Source organism: Eubalaena glacialis, chromosome 13 (genome assembly GCF_028564815.1).
Source record: "Eubalaena glacialis isolate mEubGla1 chromosome 13, mEubGla1.1.hap2.+ XY, whole genome shotgun sequence".
Taxonomy (NCBI): Eukaryota; Metazoa; Chordata; class Mammalia; order Artiodactyla; family Balaenidae; genus Eubalaena; species Eubalaena glacialis.
The window spans coordinates 26509084-26527469 of NC_083728.1; the positions used below are offsets into that span (position 1 = coordinate 26509084).

At 47.3% G+C, this 18386-nt stretch overlaps 1 protein-coding gene across 1 annotated transcript; it reads right to left on the minus strand.

Moving 5' to 3' along the window:
* Positions 1–317: 317 nt before the first annotated feature.
* BPIFA3 (BPI fold containing family A member 3) lies at positions 318–11170 on the minus strand. The gene is given in 8 exon segments (XM_061209818.1): positions 318–350; positions 352–383; positions 918–981; positions 1389–1473; positions 2660–2809; positions 3460–3567; positions 5400–5550; positions 11047–11170. Coding segments are annotated over 8 exon segments (747 nt in total).
* Positions 11171–18386: the final 7216 nt, after the last annotated feature.

The following is an 18386-nucleotide window of genomic DNA, read 5'->3' on the forward strand; positions in this document are numbered from 1 at the left end:
AAAGAAAGAGTGTTTTCTCCGGCATTTCTGGGCTGATGAGCAAACCCAGGCATATCCTGGGTTTGGGATGGACCTTATCAGCCATCAGCCAAGTCTCAGGATGGACCTTCATCAGGTCTGACTTTTGGAACCCAAACCTCAGGGCCCAGGCAGAAGGACCTCTGTACCCTTCAGAGATAGAATTTATTGTGGAAGAGGACAGGATGTCCACAGGGCCTGTGGTAAAAGTGGGGCATCGGAAGCCCCACTCTGAGGGAGACTTGTGGTCTCCAAATCTGGAATCTCCTTCTGATCATCAGTGGGCAGCTAGGGGGTGCTCAAGTCTGGCTCGTGGAAGGCTGGCTGGACTCAATGTTGGTTGAGTTCATGAGCAATAGCCTGCTCTGTAAGGAGAAGAGGCAGAATCCGTCACCAGGTGTCTGCCCTCTGACCCCCAGGTCCACACCCAAGGGGTCTGTCATCCATCCATGCTGACCAAGGCCTGGTGCTGGGAACATTCACATTAAAACTCTTCAAATGATATCTAATTATTCAGTTCTTGTGTCTTCCACACACTGTGAGCTCCCTGAAGGCAGGGACTATATCTGTTTATCTGCAACTGGGATGGGGGTGGGCTTGGGTGTGTGGGAGGGCAGTGCTCCCTAAAGGATTGAGTGGAGATCTTGGGAGAAGCTCTGGTAACCTGGAGGTTTGGGTGAATTGGCGGGGCACAGCCTGCTTGGTAGGGGTGCCCTCTGCTGTCCCGGCTCTCTCGGGGGGATAGTGAAGGTCATGGTCATATGGTCACCTCTGAGTGTCCTCAGAGCACATGCAGACACCCCTCAGCAGGCCTCAATGAGAGCTGCAGCAGGGGCACCTCCTCTGGTCATTTGCCCATCCTGAGTCCTCCCCCCGGAGGGACACAGGTGCTCACTCACCCATGAGGCTTTTCAACAGTTTCACATCCAGCTGCCTGAGGATTTCATCAATCAGAGGACATTCCTGGGCCACCAACACAGAGAGAAGGGTCAGACCAGGGAGTGGGAAAAGAAAACTTGAGGGGCTGTGGCTGGAAGCCACGGGATTTCCACAAGGAATCATGGCAAGTGTGGCTGCCTTGTATTGAACGCCGACTACCCACCAGGTGCTATGCACGGCACTTCCGTGCTTTGCCCCCCTGAATCCTTGTGACTCTCTGTGCAATGGGGACTGTGATGGTTCCCATGTTACAGATGGGGAAACTGAGGCTCAGGGAGGCTAAGTCACTTGCCCAAGGACACACAGTCAGTAGATGGCAAAATTGAACATCTTAATTGAGATTTCTCAGGTTCTAAAGCCCAATTCTTTGCTGAAATGCCAATATATATGCCCTGACCCTCGGACTCAAGAATGCCCAAGGTGAAACTTACCTGACTTTCTATCAGGTGTGGGATAACTTTTTCCAGGTTGTCTCTGAGGTTGTGGAAAAAATGTTTCATCTTTGGTGGGATATCTCTAGAAAGAGAGATAGATGTACAGAACAGAACAGATAAATACAGACAATACTAATGTCAGGTGCTGTGTGTGGAGAACATCTCACACAGCCATTTAATCCTCAGAGAGCCCTACATGAGAGGCATCATTGTAAGCAATAGTCAAAGGCTCAGCTCAGAGAGGTGATGTGCCTTGCCCAAGGTCACACAGCTAGTTAAGTGCTGATTAGTTTAGAACCAGGTCAGTGACTACAGTCCACAGTCTTCTTCGTGGATGTCTGGCATGATCTAGGCATTCAGTGAATGTCTGATGAATAAATGAATGGATTTCCACTGATGACCTAGTTGCTTTCAGCATTCTGGAATTACAGAGAGAGATCAGACACAAATCTTGCCCTTGAGGGACTCAGTCTGTTGGGGTTGACACACTTGGTCAGCTAGTCTACAGATTTTTATTTAAGTCTATTTTTCTCTATCTTGTTCACTACTGTATCCCTAGCATCAAGCATGTTGTGCCTAGCACATAGTAGGTTCTCAGCAAATATTTGTTGAATGAATGAGTGATGAGGAGGAGCTTTAAAGAAGGAAGGAGGGGCATCCAAGCATAAGGATCAGCATGTGCAAAGGCACGGTGGTATGAAAATGTATGGCATATTGATGGAGGGGGGTTCTTCAGAGAGACTTGAGGGCAAAGGGCTGCAGAGTGGGGTAGGGGACAGGACAAGTAGGGCCTTGAGTGACATCCAGGAGTTTGCTCTTCATCCAGAGGGCATTGGAGAACGATTGGAGTGTCTGGAGCAGGGGCTGGGTGACATGGCTAGATTTCTGCTGCAGGGGGAGAACAGAGTGAAAGCGGTGAGGTCTGAGTCAGGGAAAGTTGGAGGAGGCTCCCACATGGTCCAGGAAGTGGACGATGAGCCCAGTCAGTGTCTGTGGGGATGGATAGAAAGGGAGCAGGGGAGGGTTGCCAGGAGGTCACTGATGGGACCTGTGGACGATGGGCTGTGGGGAGTGAGGAGGAGGAGGAGTCTGGCTTCTGGGAGGGTGGCAGTGCCATCTCTGGGATGGGGATGCAGGAGGAGGAACAGATCCTGGGGAAGGGGTGAGATCTGTTTGCGGCTCACCCAGGAGGTGGTGGAGACCTGCGGCTGCAGCCAGGGCCAGTCAGGAAGGGGCCCAGCCCTGGGGAGGGGCGGCTGGGATCTTACTCAGTGAGGACAGTCATGCGGACGCTGCTGGGCTCCACGCGGCAGTTGCGTATCACCAGATCCCTCCGGCCAAACTCATCTTTCTCCAGCCAGAACTCCACAGCGAGGTTCATGTGTGCGTGTGTCTTTATGATCTGGTTATTGAAGGGTCTGGGGACGAGAGAGAGGAGGAGGGGGGAGGGGCAGGAGACAGAGAAAGAATAGACGGAGGAAGAAGCAGCCAACACGGAGAGTGGCTCTTTCAACACACCAGCCCAGTGGGGCTCCACGTTGCCTGGATGTTAAATTCTGTGGTCAGCGATTAAGGAGAAAAACAGTACTAGCCAGAGTGCCTTCTGAAAATCCTTTAAATAGACCAGATTAGGGGGCCTTCGGAAATTTAAAAATTGAGAGTTAATTTTATTCTAAAAATCTTTACCATTTAGTGGAGCCCTCCCAGAGGCAGTGGATGTTAAAGGGTAGTCTAAACCAGAGGAGGGAAGGGTGATGCGATCATTAAAGTGTTTCTCTTTTCAAAAATCATTGTAGGGAACTCACATAGGTTTAAATGAGCAAATGACCAGCCTCCACTGACCAGTGATCGCCATCCACATTTCAGCTGAAGAAACCAAGGCTCAGAGATGTGAAGTCACTTGCCCAAGGTCACACAGCAAGTGAGTTCGGAAACCAGGAATTGACACCAGTTTGCAGCAGAAAGATCTGGGTTCCCCAAATTGCCAAAATCTGCCCCCCTGCCCCCACTCCCAGGTTCCCAGTGAAGAGGAACAGTGCCCTTCAGGCCCCGCTTCTGTATGACTTACAGTCTCGAGTCAATGTCAAATTCAAGTGAGATGTTTGCCGAGAACCACTCATTATGGAAAGACATCCGGATCCCGCCATAGTCCAGCTGAATGTTGGTGATGTTGGCGCTGCACAAGGAAAGAGCAAAGACCCCCGCAAAGGGTGAAGGGCCTCAGACCTCAAGGCCTTGGGCGTTACAGACAAGACTGGCTTGTCTCCTAGCAGTCGGATTTGGAGTCAGATCCTTTTACAGGTGCTCTGAGGGCAAGAGCTCCCTGCAGGAGCCCTGGGGTTACAAGCTGTCCCTGAGTGCCCCCGAACAGCTCCACACAACTGACTTGTGAAACCCACAGCCAACTGCAGACCCAGCCCCTGGGACCGTTCTCAGAGCCAGCCTCCCGCTCTCAGTGGGTAGCCCCACCACCTGCCCAAGGGCCTAGACCCAAACCGTGGGAGCTGTCTTCAACTTCTCTCCATCCCTCACTGCCACATTCCACTCATTAGCAAATCACGTTGGCTCTGCTTGCAAAATATATCCTGAAATGGGCCACTTCCCATCACTCTGTTGCTTTCGTCTGGTCCAGGTCACCATCACTTCTTGCCTGGAGATGCTCAAGTTTCTCTCTGGGCTCCAGGCCACGATCTTGGCCTCTCCACAAACCATCTCCATGTGGCAGCCAGAGGGGCCTTAACACTCCCCTATCACTCAGTGTTCTCCACTGGTTTCTCACTGCTCTTGCAATAAAATCTGAACTCCACAGCACAGCCCCTCAGATCTGCAGGGTCTACCCTCCCCTTGCTCACCCAGCCACACAGGACTTTCTCTCTTCCTCAAATGCATCAATCTCCTTCCTACCTCAGGGCCTTTGCACTCACTGTGCCCCCATGACCTCATGTCACTCACCTCCTTCTCTTCATTCATATTTCTACTTAAGGGTTAGGACAGTCCCCCGATCAGCCCTCTCACTCTCACCCCTGACCTGGCTAAATTTGTCTTCATGTTATATCTCTCCATCTGAAATTAGTTATTTACTTTCGTGGCCTATCTCACTAACTAGGATGTAAGATCCAAAAGGGCAGGGACTGTAGGTCTATGTAGAGCTGTATTCCCAGTACCCAGCCCAGGTGCTGGTACACAGTAGGTGCTCAATGAATAACTGTAATAATTGTTAAAGGAATGAATGAAGGGAAGTGATTGTGGCTGCACACAGCAAGGGAAACCCTGCTGGTGAGTACTGGTGCTCATTAAAATGGAGGGAATGAGGGATTCAAATCAGAGAGAAGGTAAGACAAGGGCACAGCAGGCTGGGATCATGGTGTTACATTTGAGCAGCTTTGAGACCAGGCAGCTGGGGAGGCCTGCATCCATTGAGAGGAAGGGGGGAAAATGGAGGTGGAGGACAGGCCCAGTTCTGCGAGGCTAATTATACCAATGGCTATGCATCCACTATGTGCCACAGGGAAAGCTCCTAACAGCTCCAGGACGCAGGGATAATTATGCCCATTTCATTGAGGAGGACTCAAGGCTGAAGCTCAGGGAGCTCAAATGCCTTGCCCAGAGTCACACAGCTTTCAAGCAAGAGTGGGGTTCAAATGTCTGACTCTAGTCCTGGGTTCCTTTGGCACCCCAGATGTTTATCCAGGCTGTGCTCTGGGTACCCATTTTATAGATGAGACCAGAGTGGCCCAGCAATTTCCCCAAAGTTGGTGGCAGAGTCAGGATTTAAATGCAGAAACTTTTGCTCCCAAACCTTCACCTTTAATTATTCTGCTGTGCTGCCTCTCCCAGTGACCCTTTGTACTGGGCCCCCTACTCATCCTTGTGTTGGGTCTGACATCTCCTTCCAATCTTCCCTCCTTTCCTCTTCACAGGCCTTGTACTGCCATGCCCTCAGCTCTGCCCTCTTACTCAGAGCTTTATCAGGAGTCCCAGGGCCAGTGATGGGGTTCAAGATCTCACCTGCCTTCTTGATGCTGCTGAAGGCTCATGCTGCCAATTAGCCAGTCCACCATCCCCGAAGCCATCTGCCTGGAGGCATTCAGACTGTCCAGGAAGCGGATGTTCTGGATTTGGCGCTCTGTATTGTGCTTCATGAGGCCCTGGGCAATAACTGGAAATGGATATGGGACCAGTGACATTGCACGATGCCCTGGCAAAGGTGGGGGGTTTGGAGCCAGGAGGCCCAGGTTGCAGGCTGGCACACCGGCTTCTTGCTGAGTGATTGGTGTGTCATCCCCCTGCCCCCAACACTGAGATCCACATTCTTCATCCGTGAAATGATGCTTTGCAGTGCTGGTGTGACACACTTGCAGAGGGTCTGGCAGGCAATAGCTGCTCAAGAGAGATATTATGGTTGAAAATTTGCCCAGTGCTGTATCTCTGAATCTGGAACACAGAGCCTAACATACAGGATCTAGATCACAGTAAATGTTGGTTGAAGAGAAAAAGAGGTGGGCAAATAAGGAGAGAATAAATGGAAATCCTCCCCCACCATGCTCGGAATAAACTGCAGGGCTGGGTGGAGCTACCAGTGGAAAAGAATGAATTCCAAAAAGGAGGGAAATTTGAAAAGCTATTGACTTGCGTGAAGTCCTAGCTCTCTGGGCCCTAGACCCCAGCTGCCCAGGTTGGGGGCCCAGTTCTGACAAATCTCAGAGCTCACCTCAGGACACATTTATTGCACTGACTCAACCCTCTTGGTGTTCAGGTCCCACACTGAGAACTATGTATTACTGCAGAGCCTCAGAAGCCATTGTGACACCTCACCCTTATCCTCCAGGGCCAGCCCCCAGACCCGCTTTCAGCACCCCATGTTTCTGCTGCCTACAAACAAGAAAGTGTCTCTGGGGCTTCCCCGGTGGCGCAGTGGTTGGGAGTCCGCCCACCAATGCAGGGGACACGGGTTTGAGTCCCGGTCCAGGAAGATCTCACATGCCGCGGAGCAACCAGGCCTGTGCACCACAACTACTGAAGCCCACGCACCCAGAGCCCGTGCTCCGCAACGGGGGAAGCCGCCGCAGTGAGAAGCCCGCGCACCGGGACAAAGAGTAGCCCCGGCTCACCGCAAGTGGAGAAAGCCCGCGCACAGCAACAAAGACCCAATGCAGCCAAAAATAAATAAATAAAATAAAAAAAAGAAAAAAAAAGAAAAAAAAAGACAGTGTCCCTGGAGTCATAGATCTGGGTTCAAATCCTAGCTCTGCCACCTCCCTGAGTCTTGATTTCCTCATCTGTGTAATAGGGCAGTAATAATACCCATCTCATAGGATACTTACTAGGAATATTGAGACATTTAGCCAAAGGATATTTACTGAGCATCTACTGGGTATCAGGCTCAGTGCTGGGCACTAAACACACAAACCATTTTTCTATCTAGTAGGAGAACATACAGTAAAGAAATAGTTTCAAGGATGGAGTGAAACTATAGGTATGCCTAGAACTCTTAGTAGTTCTTGGTTAATGATGACAGTAGCACTTGGGAATTTGTGAGCAGCAGACACTAGTAGTTGCCAGTCCAGTATCCATCCATCCATCCATCTGTCCATCCATCCATCCTCCCATCTATTCTCCACCTATCTGTCTATCCAATATCCATCCATCAATCCATCCATCTACCCATCCACCCATCCACTCATCCGTACATCCTCCCATCTATCCTCTTATCCACCCACTCTCCCAACCACCCATTCGTCCTATTCTTCCCATCTGACCCCTTTTTTGATTTAGACACTCTCTTCAATTCCTGGTCCAGATGAGGCTGTTGATTATCATTGCATGGTGACTCTTACAGGTACAAAGTTCGTATATGATCCAAGTTGGTCCTATCAGACTAAACAGAAGACCCTATGCTTCATGTTTGTGGGGAAGGTTTCTTTCTCTTTCTCCTACTGGAAAGGAACAAGACAGCCTATAGCTCCAATGGCCACTCGCCACCATTTGCCTATCACACTGTGAACCAGCAGCCTGCGGATGAAACCATGACGATAACAGAGCTAAAAAAGGATGAAATTCAGTTCTGGTTGGCAGCTTTGAGCTGCTGATTGAACCAAACCCAGAGCTTGCCCTACCTATGACTTTCAGTTGTGTGAAATACTTTTTTCTTATAGTTTAAACCAGATTGACTTGGGTTTTCTGTAACACCCTAACAGATACATGAGAAGTGGTTGTAGAGATGAACATTTTCACAGTTGAAAAACACTTTGCACATACTTGCCTTCATTTAAGTCTCAAAAGCAGCCCCATGAAACAGCATTCTAACTGCACCTATTGTACAGATGAGGATACCTGGAGCCACAACCACATGTGAATATATTTGATAACCTAAATGCAATGCATACATTTATGGCAAACCATAAAATGCCAAGTCATGATGAGGGGAAATGGAAAACATTGATAACTTAAAACCATTAAGAAATAGAAAACAGGTGATCTCATTCCCCAAAAGTTTTGATCTAGATGGTTTTTTGGAAGACTTTTACCCAACTTTATGAAAAGGTAATTGTGAAAGAAAATAGAAAAAGAAGAAGATGCAAAATTCATTTTATGAGGCTAGTACAACTTGCTTCAAGAACAGTACAAGGAAAAGATATTACACATCAATTTTATGTATGAAAAATTTGCTAAGATCCTAAATAAATTACTAGCTAACAAATCTAATAGCTAATAGTACATTATAAAAATATCATATTACATTATAAAATATAAATTTTAGTTTGATACATTATAAATACATTAATGTATATTATAAAAATACATTATAAAAATAATAAAGTACATTATAAAAATAATACAATAATAGCAGATTATAGACAGATAATTATAGTATGTTATAAAAATATCGTATTTATTCCAGAAATGCTAGGATGGGTTCAACATAAGAAAATCTATTAATACAGTTTATCACATTAACAGAGTAGAAGAAAAAGATGGTTTAATTTTTAGATGCAGAAGAACATTTGTTAAGGGCCAATACTGATTTATGATTAAGAAAAATTTAGGAAACTAGAAATATAAGGGGACTTCCTTAACATGATAAAAACTATATCCCAAAAACCTACAGAAATATACTAAGTGGAGAATTCTAGATATATTCCCATTCCTATAGGAGGCCTTGGCTATAGTGCAAGATAAGAAAAAGGCACAAGAAGTATAAGGTTTAGAAGAGAAAAGATAAGACTGTCACTATTTGCAGATGATATAATCCTCTAGATAGAAAATTGAACAGAATAAATAAGACAAATTATTAGAACTAATAAGCGGCCAGTAAGACTTTTGGATAGCAGATTAATTTTTAAAAATCAACAGCTTTCCTCTCATCTGTACCAGCAATACCAACTAGAAAATATAATAGAAAATTAGGCAATATTTACTGTGGCAACAAAACCCATAAATTCTCTAGGAATCAATTTAACAAAACATGCTTAAGACATTTATATAAATTTAAAATTCTATTAAGGGATCTAAAATATAATCTGAATAAATTGAAAGATACACTACTTTTGTAATTGCCTAACATAATACTGCAAAAATGTCAATTGTCATTAAATTAATAAACAGATTCAGTGAAACCCTAATTAAATTTCCAGAAGATTTTTCCTCTTTTTTAAGGAACTCAACACAGTCTAAGATTCATTTGGAAGAAGAAAGTTCTATCAGATAAAATGGCATTTTACAAAGATGTAGTATTTAAAATATTATGTTTTTGGTACAGAAACAGTTACACAGACACAGAACACAGAACTCAAAAGGGAATCCATGTGTTTGGAAATTTGACCATTTAGTAGGTGGGTTGAATGGACTCATGAGGAGAGAAGTGAAGCTGAATCTCTAATTTACAGATATAAACATACATAAAGATGGCCTCCAAATGGATTAAAATCCTATATGTGAAAAGTGAAACTGTAAAGCTGTTAGAAAAAACAGGGTAGAGACAAGGGCTTAAGACTCATCAAATATAAACCATAAGATGAAAAGTTGCTGAGTGTGAAAATATTCCTGTTCAATGAAGTGTCTACAAACAAAGTTAATAGGTGACAGTTTGGGAGAAATGTTAGCAATGCTTAGACCTGACAAGGGACTAATGTCAAGAATAAATTAACATCTTCTCAAATCAAAGAGGATTAAAAAAATTGGAAAGCAAATAGAAAAATGGGCAAAAGATAAGAACAGGGAATTCAAAGAAGTCAAAATGGCTAACAGAATTAAGACGTGTTGCTCAAACTTCCCACTAATCAGATAGTCAAGCTAAAACAATTAGATATCACTCAAATACACATCAGACTGGCAAACAATTAGAAAGATGCTGTTATGTACTGAATTGTGCTCCCCCCGCCCCAAATCAATATAGTGAAGCCTTAATCTCCAATGTGACTGTATTTGGAGATGGGGCCTTGAAGGAGGAGTTAACATTGAATCAGGTCATAAGGGTGGGACCTTAATCCGATGGGACTGGCGTCCTTATAAGAAGAGGAAGAGACACCAGAACGCGCTCACTCATCCTCTGTACACACACAGAGGAAAGGCCCTGTGAGGACACAGTGAGAAGGTGGCCATCTACAAGCCAGGAAGAGAGGTTTCACCAGAAACCAACCCTGTGGGCAACTTGATCTTGAACTTCCAGCCTCCAGAGCTGTGAGAAAATAAATGTCTGTTGTTCAAGCCACCTGGTCTGTGGTATCTTGCTGTGGCAGCCCAAGGAGGCTGATACCAGTGGATTCTCTCTAGTGTTGGGAAACAAGGGATACAGGTATGCTTGTTTGTTACTGGAATGGGTGTAGACCTGCACAGCCATCCTAGAAAGCGATCTGGCAGTCTTTAGTTAAATTCAGTTTGCACCTGCTTTAGAGCCCAGCCATCTCCCTTCAGCATATATCCCAGGGAAATTCTCCCATAGGTTCTAAGAAGGACACGTGAGAAGGTTCATCGCCGTGTAGTTTATAATAGTGGGGAGTTAGAGACAACTCAAGTGTTCATCCCTAGGGAAATGGCCAAGTGATGATGAAGTGGATGTATTTCATGGACTTTTCTGCACAAGTCTGAAGCAACAGATGTCAACAGCACAGTGTCCAGTGAAAACAGTAAAAAAAAAAAAAAAAGAAATCTATATGGCATTACCATTTATGTAAATCAAAACACTGTATGTTTTACAAGGATATGGGCATTTAAAAACACATATATTAGGGAATTTCCTGGCTGTCCAGTGGTTAGGACTCTGCGCTTTCACTGCGGGGGCCCGACTTCAATCCTTGGTCAGGGAACTAAGATCCCACAAGCTGCTCAGCACCACCCCCAAAAAGCCAACACCTATATTAAACAAGCGGCAGTGCCTGCCAAGGAAGAGGGGAATAGGAGTGAGAATGAGAGGTCGAGAGGAAAATAACAAAATAAAACACAAGAGGGGTCTTGCCATGGTTCATGATAATGATGATGTGCTAGGAATAGGCATATGATCAACTCAAACTCAATTTTGTGTACTTCAGGTCTAAGAAAAAAGGAAGAGAAAGGGTAAGTGACCAATTCCAGGTCATCTAGCAAGTCAGTGGTGGGGTCAAGTTAATGCTTTCCCTACCCTCCCTGTGACAGCGGGCAGAGCATGGGCTTAGCTTACTTCTCGCCAGACCCGATTTGCTGTCTGTGTGGGTCTTGGCCAGGCCAGGCCAGTGCTGCTTATGTAGTGCCAAGGGCAAGGCCAGCGAGCTGAGGAGGACCAGGAGCCTCCAGAGTGAATGCATCTTGGGTTCTTGGACCTGTGGGTATTAAGAAAGGTCAGATGGTACCCACGTGGATGGCTGCAAGGGTGGCCACCCAGTTGGATGGACTTATGGTTTTCTGTAGGAAGACAACACTGGAGTTAGCCCCAGCATGCTGTGGGGAGGTGTCGTGATGGGCTCTGGCAGCTGCCACTGGGGCTTGCTCACATGGTGAGGGCAGCAGGTGGAACCCTGTGGGGAGGCCAGGGATCCAGACGGAAGCCTTGTTGCTTAGAGACATGCAGTAGACCCCACTGTTGGGTCATCCAGTGGGAATCCTCTCCCAGACCAGCACAGGGTGGATGTTGGTGACTCTTCAGTGAATGAATGAATGAATGAATGGGCAAGGATGGTTAATCTCAGGCTTTCCAATGGGGCTAGGACTTTCTTAAGGGCAGGATCATCTGCAATGCTTATCGCAATGCTTGCTTGTGAGAAATTAAGTGCTGATGATTGTTGGTTGAGGGACCAGATGACTGGTAAAGTAGTGAGGATGGCTGGTCTCTGAATCCCCCACTAAATTATATGTTTCTGGAGCGCAGGGTGTGAATTTAATTAATCCTCCTGTGTCCAGTGCCTCCCATGTTTACCACATGGTAGTTACCAGTGATGTTTATTAAGTGATACAAATGAATGAATGAATAATTGGATGGATGGGTGGTTTGTGGATAAGATTTACAGGGAGGGGACAGAGAGCCTTGAAGCCAAAGCATTAGGTTTATCTTGTTGCTCTGGGTTTGAGGGTCATTAAGAATTCAGTTCAGGGGCTTCCCTGGTGGCGCAGTGGTTAGGAATCCGCCTGCCAATGCAGGGGACACGGGTTCGTGCCCCGGTCCGGGAAGATCCCACATGCCACGGAGCAGCTAGGCCCGTGAGCCACAGCTACTGAGCCTGCGCATCTGGAGCCTGTGCTCCGCAACAAGAGAGGCCGCGACAGTGAAAGGCCTGCGCACCGCGATGAAGAGTGGCCTCCGCTCGCCACAACTAGAGAAAGCCCTCGCACAGAAACGAAGACCCAACACAGCCAAAAATAAATAATTAAATAAATAAATTAAAAAAAAAAAAAAAAAGAATTCAGTTCAAATCCCCTCTCCTCACCATCTCAAGACATGGCATCCCAATCCATCCAGTTGCTCCAGCCACAGCCCTTGGAGTCCCCCTTGACTCACTCCTCTTTCCTCATCTCCCATGACCCATCTGTTAGGAAGTCCTGTCAACACTTCCAGGATCTGACCACATCTAACCACTCCTCCTCAGCTGCCATCATCTTGGCCTGAGTTATTGCAGGGGTGTCCTACCTGGTGTCCCAGCTTCTTCCCTGGCCCAACTACAATCTCTTTTGCATACAGCTACCTGAGAAATCATTTTAAGACATAAATCAGACCATGGCACTCCTCTGCTCAAAACCCTCCAAAATTTCCCATTGCACACAGAGCGAAAGCTGAAATCTATGCAATGCCTCTCAGAGCCTGCAGGGTCTCTGGTGTCCTCTCTGACCTCACCCCCTACCACTCTGTCCCTCCTCTGCTCTCCTGCAGCTGCACAGGCCTTGGGAGTCTGGGCCCGACAATTCAGCTGCCGTGAGCTCTGAGACAAAGGCTCTTTCCCCTTCTTGTCCTCTCCCCGCAAGATGCGGGGGGCATGCAGGGTCCTGTGCGAATTTCCCAGAAGCCCTGGGCCATCCTTGGACACTTCACTTCTGGTCTCGTAAATCAAAAGCATTAGTTCAGGGTGATGGCTTTCCCGATCTGAGGTCCTCTCTCAGTGTTCATGCCCCCCTTGGGGATGTTTGTAGAATATCAATTACTTTAAATGTACTTTTCTAGTCTTCCTGGTCTTGTGTAACCAGTTGGGATTTTGTTATTTTTTTTGTCAAGAAAATTGGAGAAGAGTGGTCATTGTTGTCCTTGGCTCTTTGGAGAGCTGAACAGGGGGTGGGGGGGGGTGTCAGCCCCACCTCCTCACAGGCTGTGGTTCTCAGGGCCACTGAGTGTAAAGAAATGATGACGTGTAGGGTGTAGATTTCTGGGTCTGGTGCATGACAAGGGAGCAGGAAGCACTGCTCAGGGGTGAGCCCCGGATTTGAAGTCAGCTTAATGCATAATCACACGCGGTTAAGAGCGTGGGCTTCTGAGTCACACAGACCAGGGTGCAAATCCTGGCTTTCCCTCCTGGCAGACTCAGGAGGGAAAGCCAGGATTTGCACCTTGAGTCTGGATAATAGTGTGGGGCTGTAGGGAGACTTAAAGAGAATCATGCACAGCAATGCTCAAAAACCTTGTTGCTACGATTGCTGTCATCCTCACTCTCACCTCTCTGAGCCTCAGCTTCATTACCTGTAAACCAGGGAAGCTGGTGGAGTGAATGACACCAAGTATGATTAGCCTAGAGATGGTGCCCAGGACACTGAAAGTGCACAACATGTCAAGGAGCCGCCTCTCCTGAGCACATCCGCAAATGAGTGTATGGCTGTTTTGGCAATTCTAGCAGGAATTACAACTGGGGGTGCTGTGATGGTTTAGTGCCTGGAGGGAGCTTGCAGACGTCCGATCAGATGGTGGGCTTTGTTCTTGTTCATTCAACAAACAAATAAAGTGGGACTTCCCTGGTGGCGCAGTGGTTAAGAATCCGCCTGCCAAGGCAGGGGACACGGGTTCAAGCCCTGGTCTGGGAAGATCCTACATGTTGCGGAGCAGCTAAGCCCGTGCGCCACAACTACTGAGGCTGTGCTCTAGAGCCCACGAGCCACAACTACTGAGCCCGCGTGCCACAACTACTGAAGCCCACGCGCCTAGAGCCTGTGCTCCACAACAAGAGAAGCCACCGCGATGAGAAGCCCGCACGCTGCAACGAAGAGTAGCCCCTGCTCGCTGCAACTAGAGAAAGCCCGCGCGCAGCAACGAAGACCCAATGCAGCCAAAACCAAAAAAACCCAAAAAAAACCAAATAAAGCAGCTAAAGATAGTGAGTGCTAAGTGTCAGGCACCATGGGCTCTGAGCAGCCAGTTAGGTTCCTCGTCCTCCTGGAGCTCACACGCGCTGGGGAGGCTGACAGTCTGCATCTCTGCCTGCCAGGAGCATGTGGTTATGAAGCATGGCTCTGCTGTGGAGCGGAGGTGGGGGGGTGGGACGAGCTAAGCAAGGGCGCAGTGAGGGGAGACCTGATAGTTGGGGAGCAGGGTAAGCAGAGAAAAGACGTCCCTGGGGAGGTAGAGCTTGAGCAGCTATTTAAAAGAAAGGCTATAAGTTAGCTGGGTGTTTCCCCACCCCTGTCCCCCACTGGTGCTCCCAGAGAGGAGGCCACTGGAGGGACGCTCTGCTCCTGTGGAAGCAGCTACTTCTCAGGTTGGTGATGCCGATATTTACCTGGTGGCCTCACTCACTGTGCTAAGCCTGCTCCGTGTGGGATCTCACTGCACCCTTCAGCCACACATGAGGGGATGTGAGCCTGAGGAGCTGCCACCCCAGAGCGGTGAGATGCTATTTCCCTTGGGAGTTGGAGATGCTGGACACCCCAAACCTCACCCATTAGCAATCTCCTGTACTATTTCAAAGAACTTACCTTAGAACAAGCTTCTTTACATTTTTGGGAGGCATTTTGAAAATGTGATGAAAACTTGGGTTTGTGATGATAAACATATATGTACCTGGTTTAAAAATGTTGCTCACAGTAGCAGGATTTCTGTGGTCCTCTTAAGGTGTGCCCACTCACACTGGTTAAAACCTCTGCTCCTGGGGCTTCCCTGGTGGCGCAGTGGTTGAGAGTCTGCCTGCCAATGGAGGGGACACGGGTTCGAGTCCTGGTCTGGGAAGATCCCACATGCCGTGGAGCGACTAAGCCCGTGAGCCACAATTGCTGAGCCTGCATGTCTGGACCCTGTGCTCCGCAACAAGAGAGGCCACGATAGTGAGAGGCCCGTGCACCACAATGAGGAGTGGCCCCCACTTGCTTCAACTAGAGAAAGCCCTCGCACAGAAACGAAGACCCAACACAACCATAAATAAATAAATAAATAAATAAATAAATAAATAAATAAATTAAAAAATTAAAAACAAAAAAACAAAAAAAACCCCTGCTCCTCTGGATAACTGGCTTTCCAGGAGTTTGACTTGGAGGAACATTCACTTGTCCAGTCAACCAATATCCTCTGTGGGCCCACTATGTGCCAGGCACTGTGCTTGGCTCTGGGCAACAACAGAATCCCTGCTTCTCCAGCAGCTTATAGTCTGGTGAGAGAACGAGAACAAAAGATGAACAATACGTGAAATAATTACAAATTGTATTGGGGGGGGAAAAGTGAGATGAAATTGGGGTTTGCAGGGAGGCCACTTTAGAAAAGGGTTAGGGAAGGTCTCCAGAGAGGTGACATCTGAGCTGGGTCCAGGAGGAGGAGATGGAGCTGGCCTTGGGTGCAGGTGTAGGAGGGCACACCTGGCGGGTGGAACCGCAGGGCAAAGTCCCTGGGGTGGGGAAAGGCCCAGCAGGTTGGAGGAACAAAGGAACTAGGTGTGGATGGGACTGGGGGTGAGAAGTCAGCAGCCATGTGCCCCGAAGAGGCCCTGGTTCACGTCCATGGCTCCAGGGAGGGACACCCAGGGATGTAAGGAGACAGCCGCCTCCCCTGGTAGAACGAGGGCTGTGCAGGCTTTTGTTCATGAGCATCCTACCATGGCCATTGGGAGTGGCCACTTCCTCCTCTCCTTGGGCTCTAAGGCAGCTCTAGGTTCCCCAAAGCAGAGGTCCTCACACTCCAGGGGGCAGTAGAGTGGGTCAGTAACATGCAGATTCCTGCACCTGAATCAGTAGGGTCTGGGACAGCCCGGCTTAGTCCATTCACTGAGAATCACTCGTCTAAGGAACAGGATCTATTATTCATGTATCCCATTCTTTGTAGAAATGTACACATTTTACAGTCATGGAAGACTAGACACTGGAACTTTAAACCAAAAGTCAAATTTCCCTAAAAGTGGGGATAGGGCCCTTTCTGAGTGGAATATTAGGTTTGACAAAAGATGATGATGGTGGCTCTTCTGGGCTCTGGGGTGGCCTGGAGAGGGGGACGGGAAAGTGGAAGAGCTTGGGTTTCTGGGAGCATCGTAGTACTTTTGGGGGGATGGGTGGTGCTTGTAAAAATGCAGATTCCTAGGCCACCCCTGAGCAATGGAGTCAGAGTCCTCCTGGAAGTGGGACCTGGGAATAAGCTTCTGGGCAATCCCGCTGTACATGGAGCATGAGGAGGCCCCCTTAGCTGAAATAAGAGTGATGACACTAGTAAACATTTGTTTGTTGAGCGCTAACTGTGCTTGAGGGGCAGTCTAAGCGCTTTGCTTGTAATCGCTTATTTAATCCTCCACACAGCCCTCTGAGTTAGGTACCGTTATCATTGGCCTCCCTTTGCAGAGGCACAGAGAGGTTGAGTAAAATCCCTAAAGTCACCCAGCTGGGTGAGGTGGGGCTGGGGCAGGAACCAGGCAGCCAGGCCCACAGGAGGAACATCAGAGGAGCTGTGACTCATTCCCCATCCCACACCTTACTCTGCCCCCCAACACCAGCCCACAGCCCCCACAGGCATTGCAAGGAGAGGCAGGAAGAATGACAAGAGCAGACCCTTCGAGCCTGACTGGGGGCCAACCTCTGCTCTAAGCATTCTTTGTAGGTTAATTAAATTAATTAATCAATCCTCCCAATAACCCTCAAGGATTGCATTGTTACTGCCCCATTTCACAGATGCAAAGCCTGAGGCACAGAGAGATGGGGTCACTTGCCCAAGGACGCACACCTGTAAGTGTGGAGGTGTCTGGCTCTAGTAGGTTCTATCTTGTCTCTGGATAAATTCACTCACAGTCCTCGCCCTTTGTCCCAGGCCCTGTGAGCCTGCCTTGTCCAGTGGCATTTCCTCTTGTAATTCTACAGAGGCCGCTAAAGACTCCGTAGGACACGCATGGCAAATAGCAAAGATTTTTCAATGAACTGGAGTTGATGCGCCAGAGGAGTGAAGACTGCAGGTCTCACCACAACCGTGAACACTCTGGACCACAAGGGGGCAGAAGCTGGCTCCATCCAGCCCAGGGTCCTGCCTAGCAGAGGTGTTCTCAGGAGGAAAGGGGGAAGGCGGGTCATCCACAAGGACCAGCCATTCAGGGCCACAATGTCAGCCTTAAATGTCAGCCAGTGGAAAGGAAGGAATTTGCTTGGGTCCTTACCACACACGTCAGACCTGGCATCCTTGTAAGAAATTAGAAAAAGTCAACTAAACCCAAAGCAATTAGAAGCAAGGAAGTAATAAAGATCAGAGTAGAAACTAATGAAATAAGCATGGAAAAACAATAGAGAAAACCAACAAAATCAAAACCTGGTTCTCTTAGAAGGTAAATAAAATTGAAAAAACCCTAGTCAGGGAGATTAGGAAAGAGAGAGAGAAGACACAAATGACCAATATCAGGAATGAGAGGGGTGACAGCATTACAGACTTTACAGGTATTAAAAGGGTAATAAGGAAATATTATGAATAACTTTATGGCAATAAATTCTATAACTTAGACAAAAAGAACAAATTCCTTGAAAGACACAAACTACCAAAGCTTCTCAAGAAGAAATAGATGATCTGAAAAGCTCTGTATCTATTACAGAAATTGGATTTGTAGAAAAATCCTTATCACACAGAAAGATCTAGGCTGATATGGTGTCATCACCAAACACCACATTATACCCAAGCTATTCCAGAAAGTTGAAGAGAAGGGAACACTTATCAAGTACTTCTGTGAGGCCAGTCTTACCCTACTACCAAAACCAAACTAAGACCAATACAGACCAATATCCATTATGAACACAGCGACAAACACCCTCAAAATTTCAGTGATTCAAATATGGCAATGTATAAAAAGGATAATACATCATGACTATATGGGGGTTTATCTCAAGAATGAAAGATTGGTTTAGCATTTGAAAATTATCATATTAACAAACTAAAAAAAATTGCTTGATCATCTCAATAGATGCAGAAAAAGCATTGGATAGATCTCCAACATCTAACTTTGATTAAAAACTTTCATCAAGCTAGGAATAGAAGGGAGCTTCCTCAACCTGATAAAGGGCATCTACACAAAACCTACAACTAACATCATAGTTAATAGTAAAAGACTGAATGCTTGCCCTCTAGTTTCAGGAACAAGACAAGGATGTCTGCTCTCACTTCTA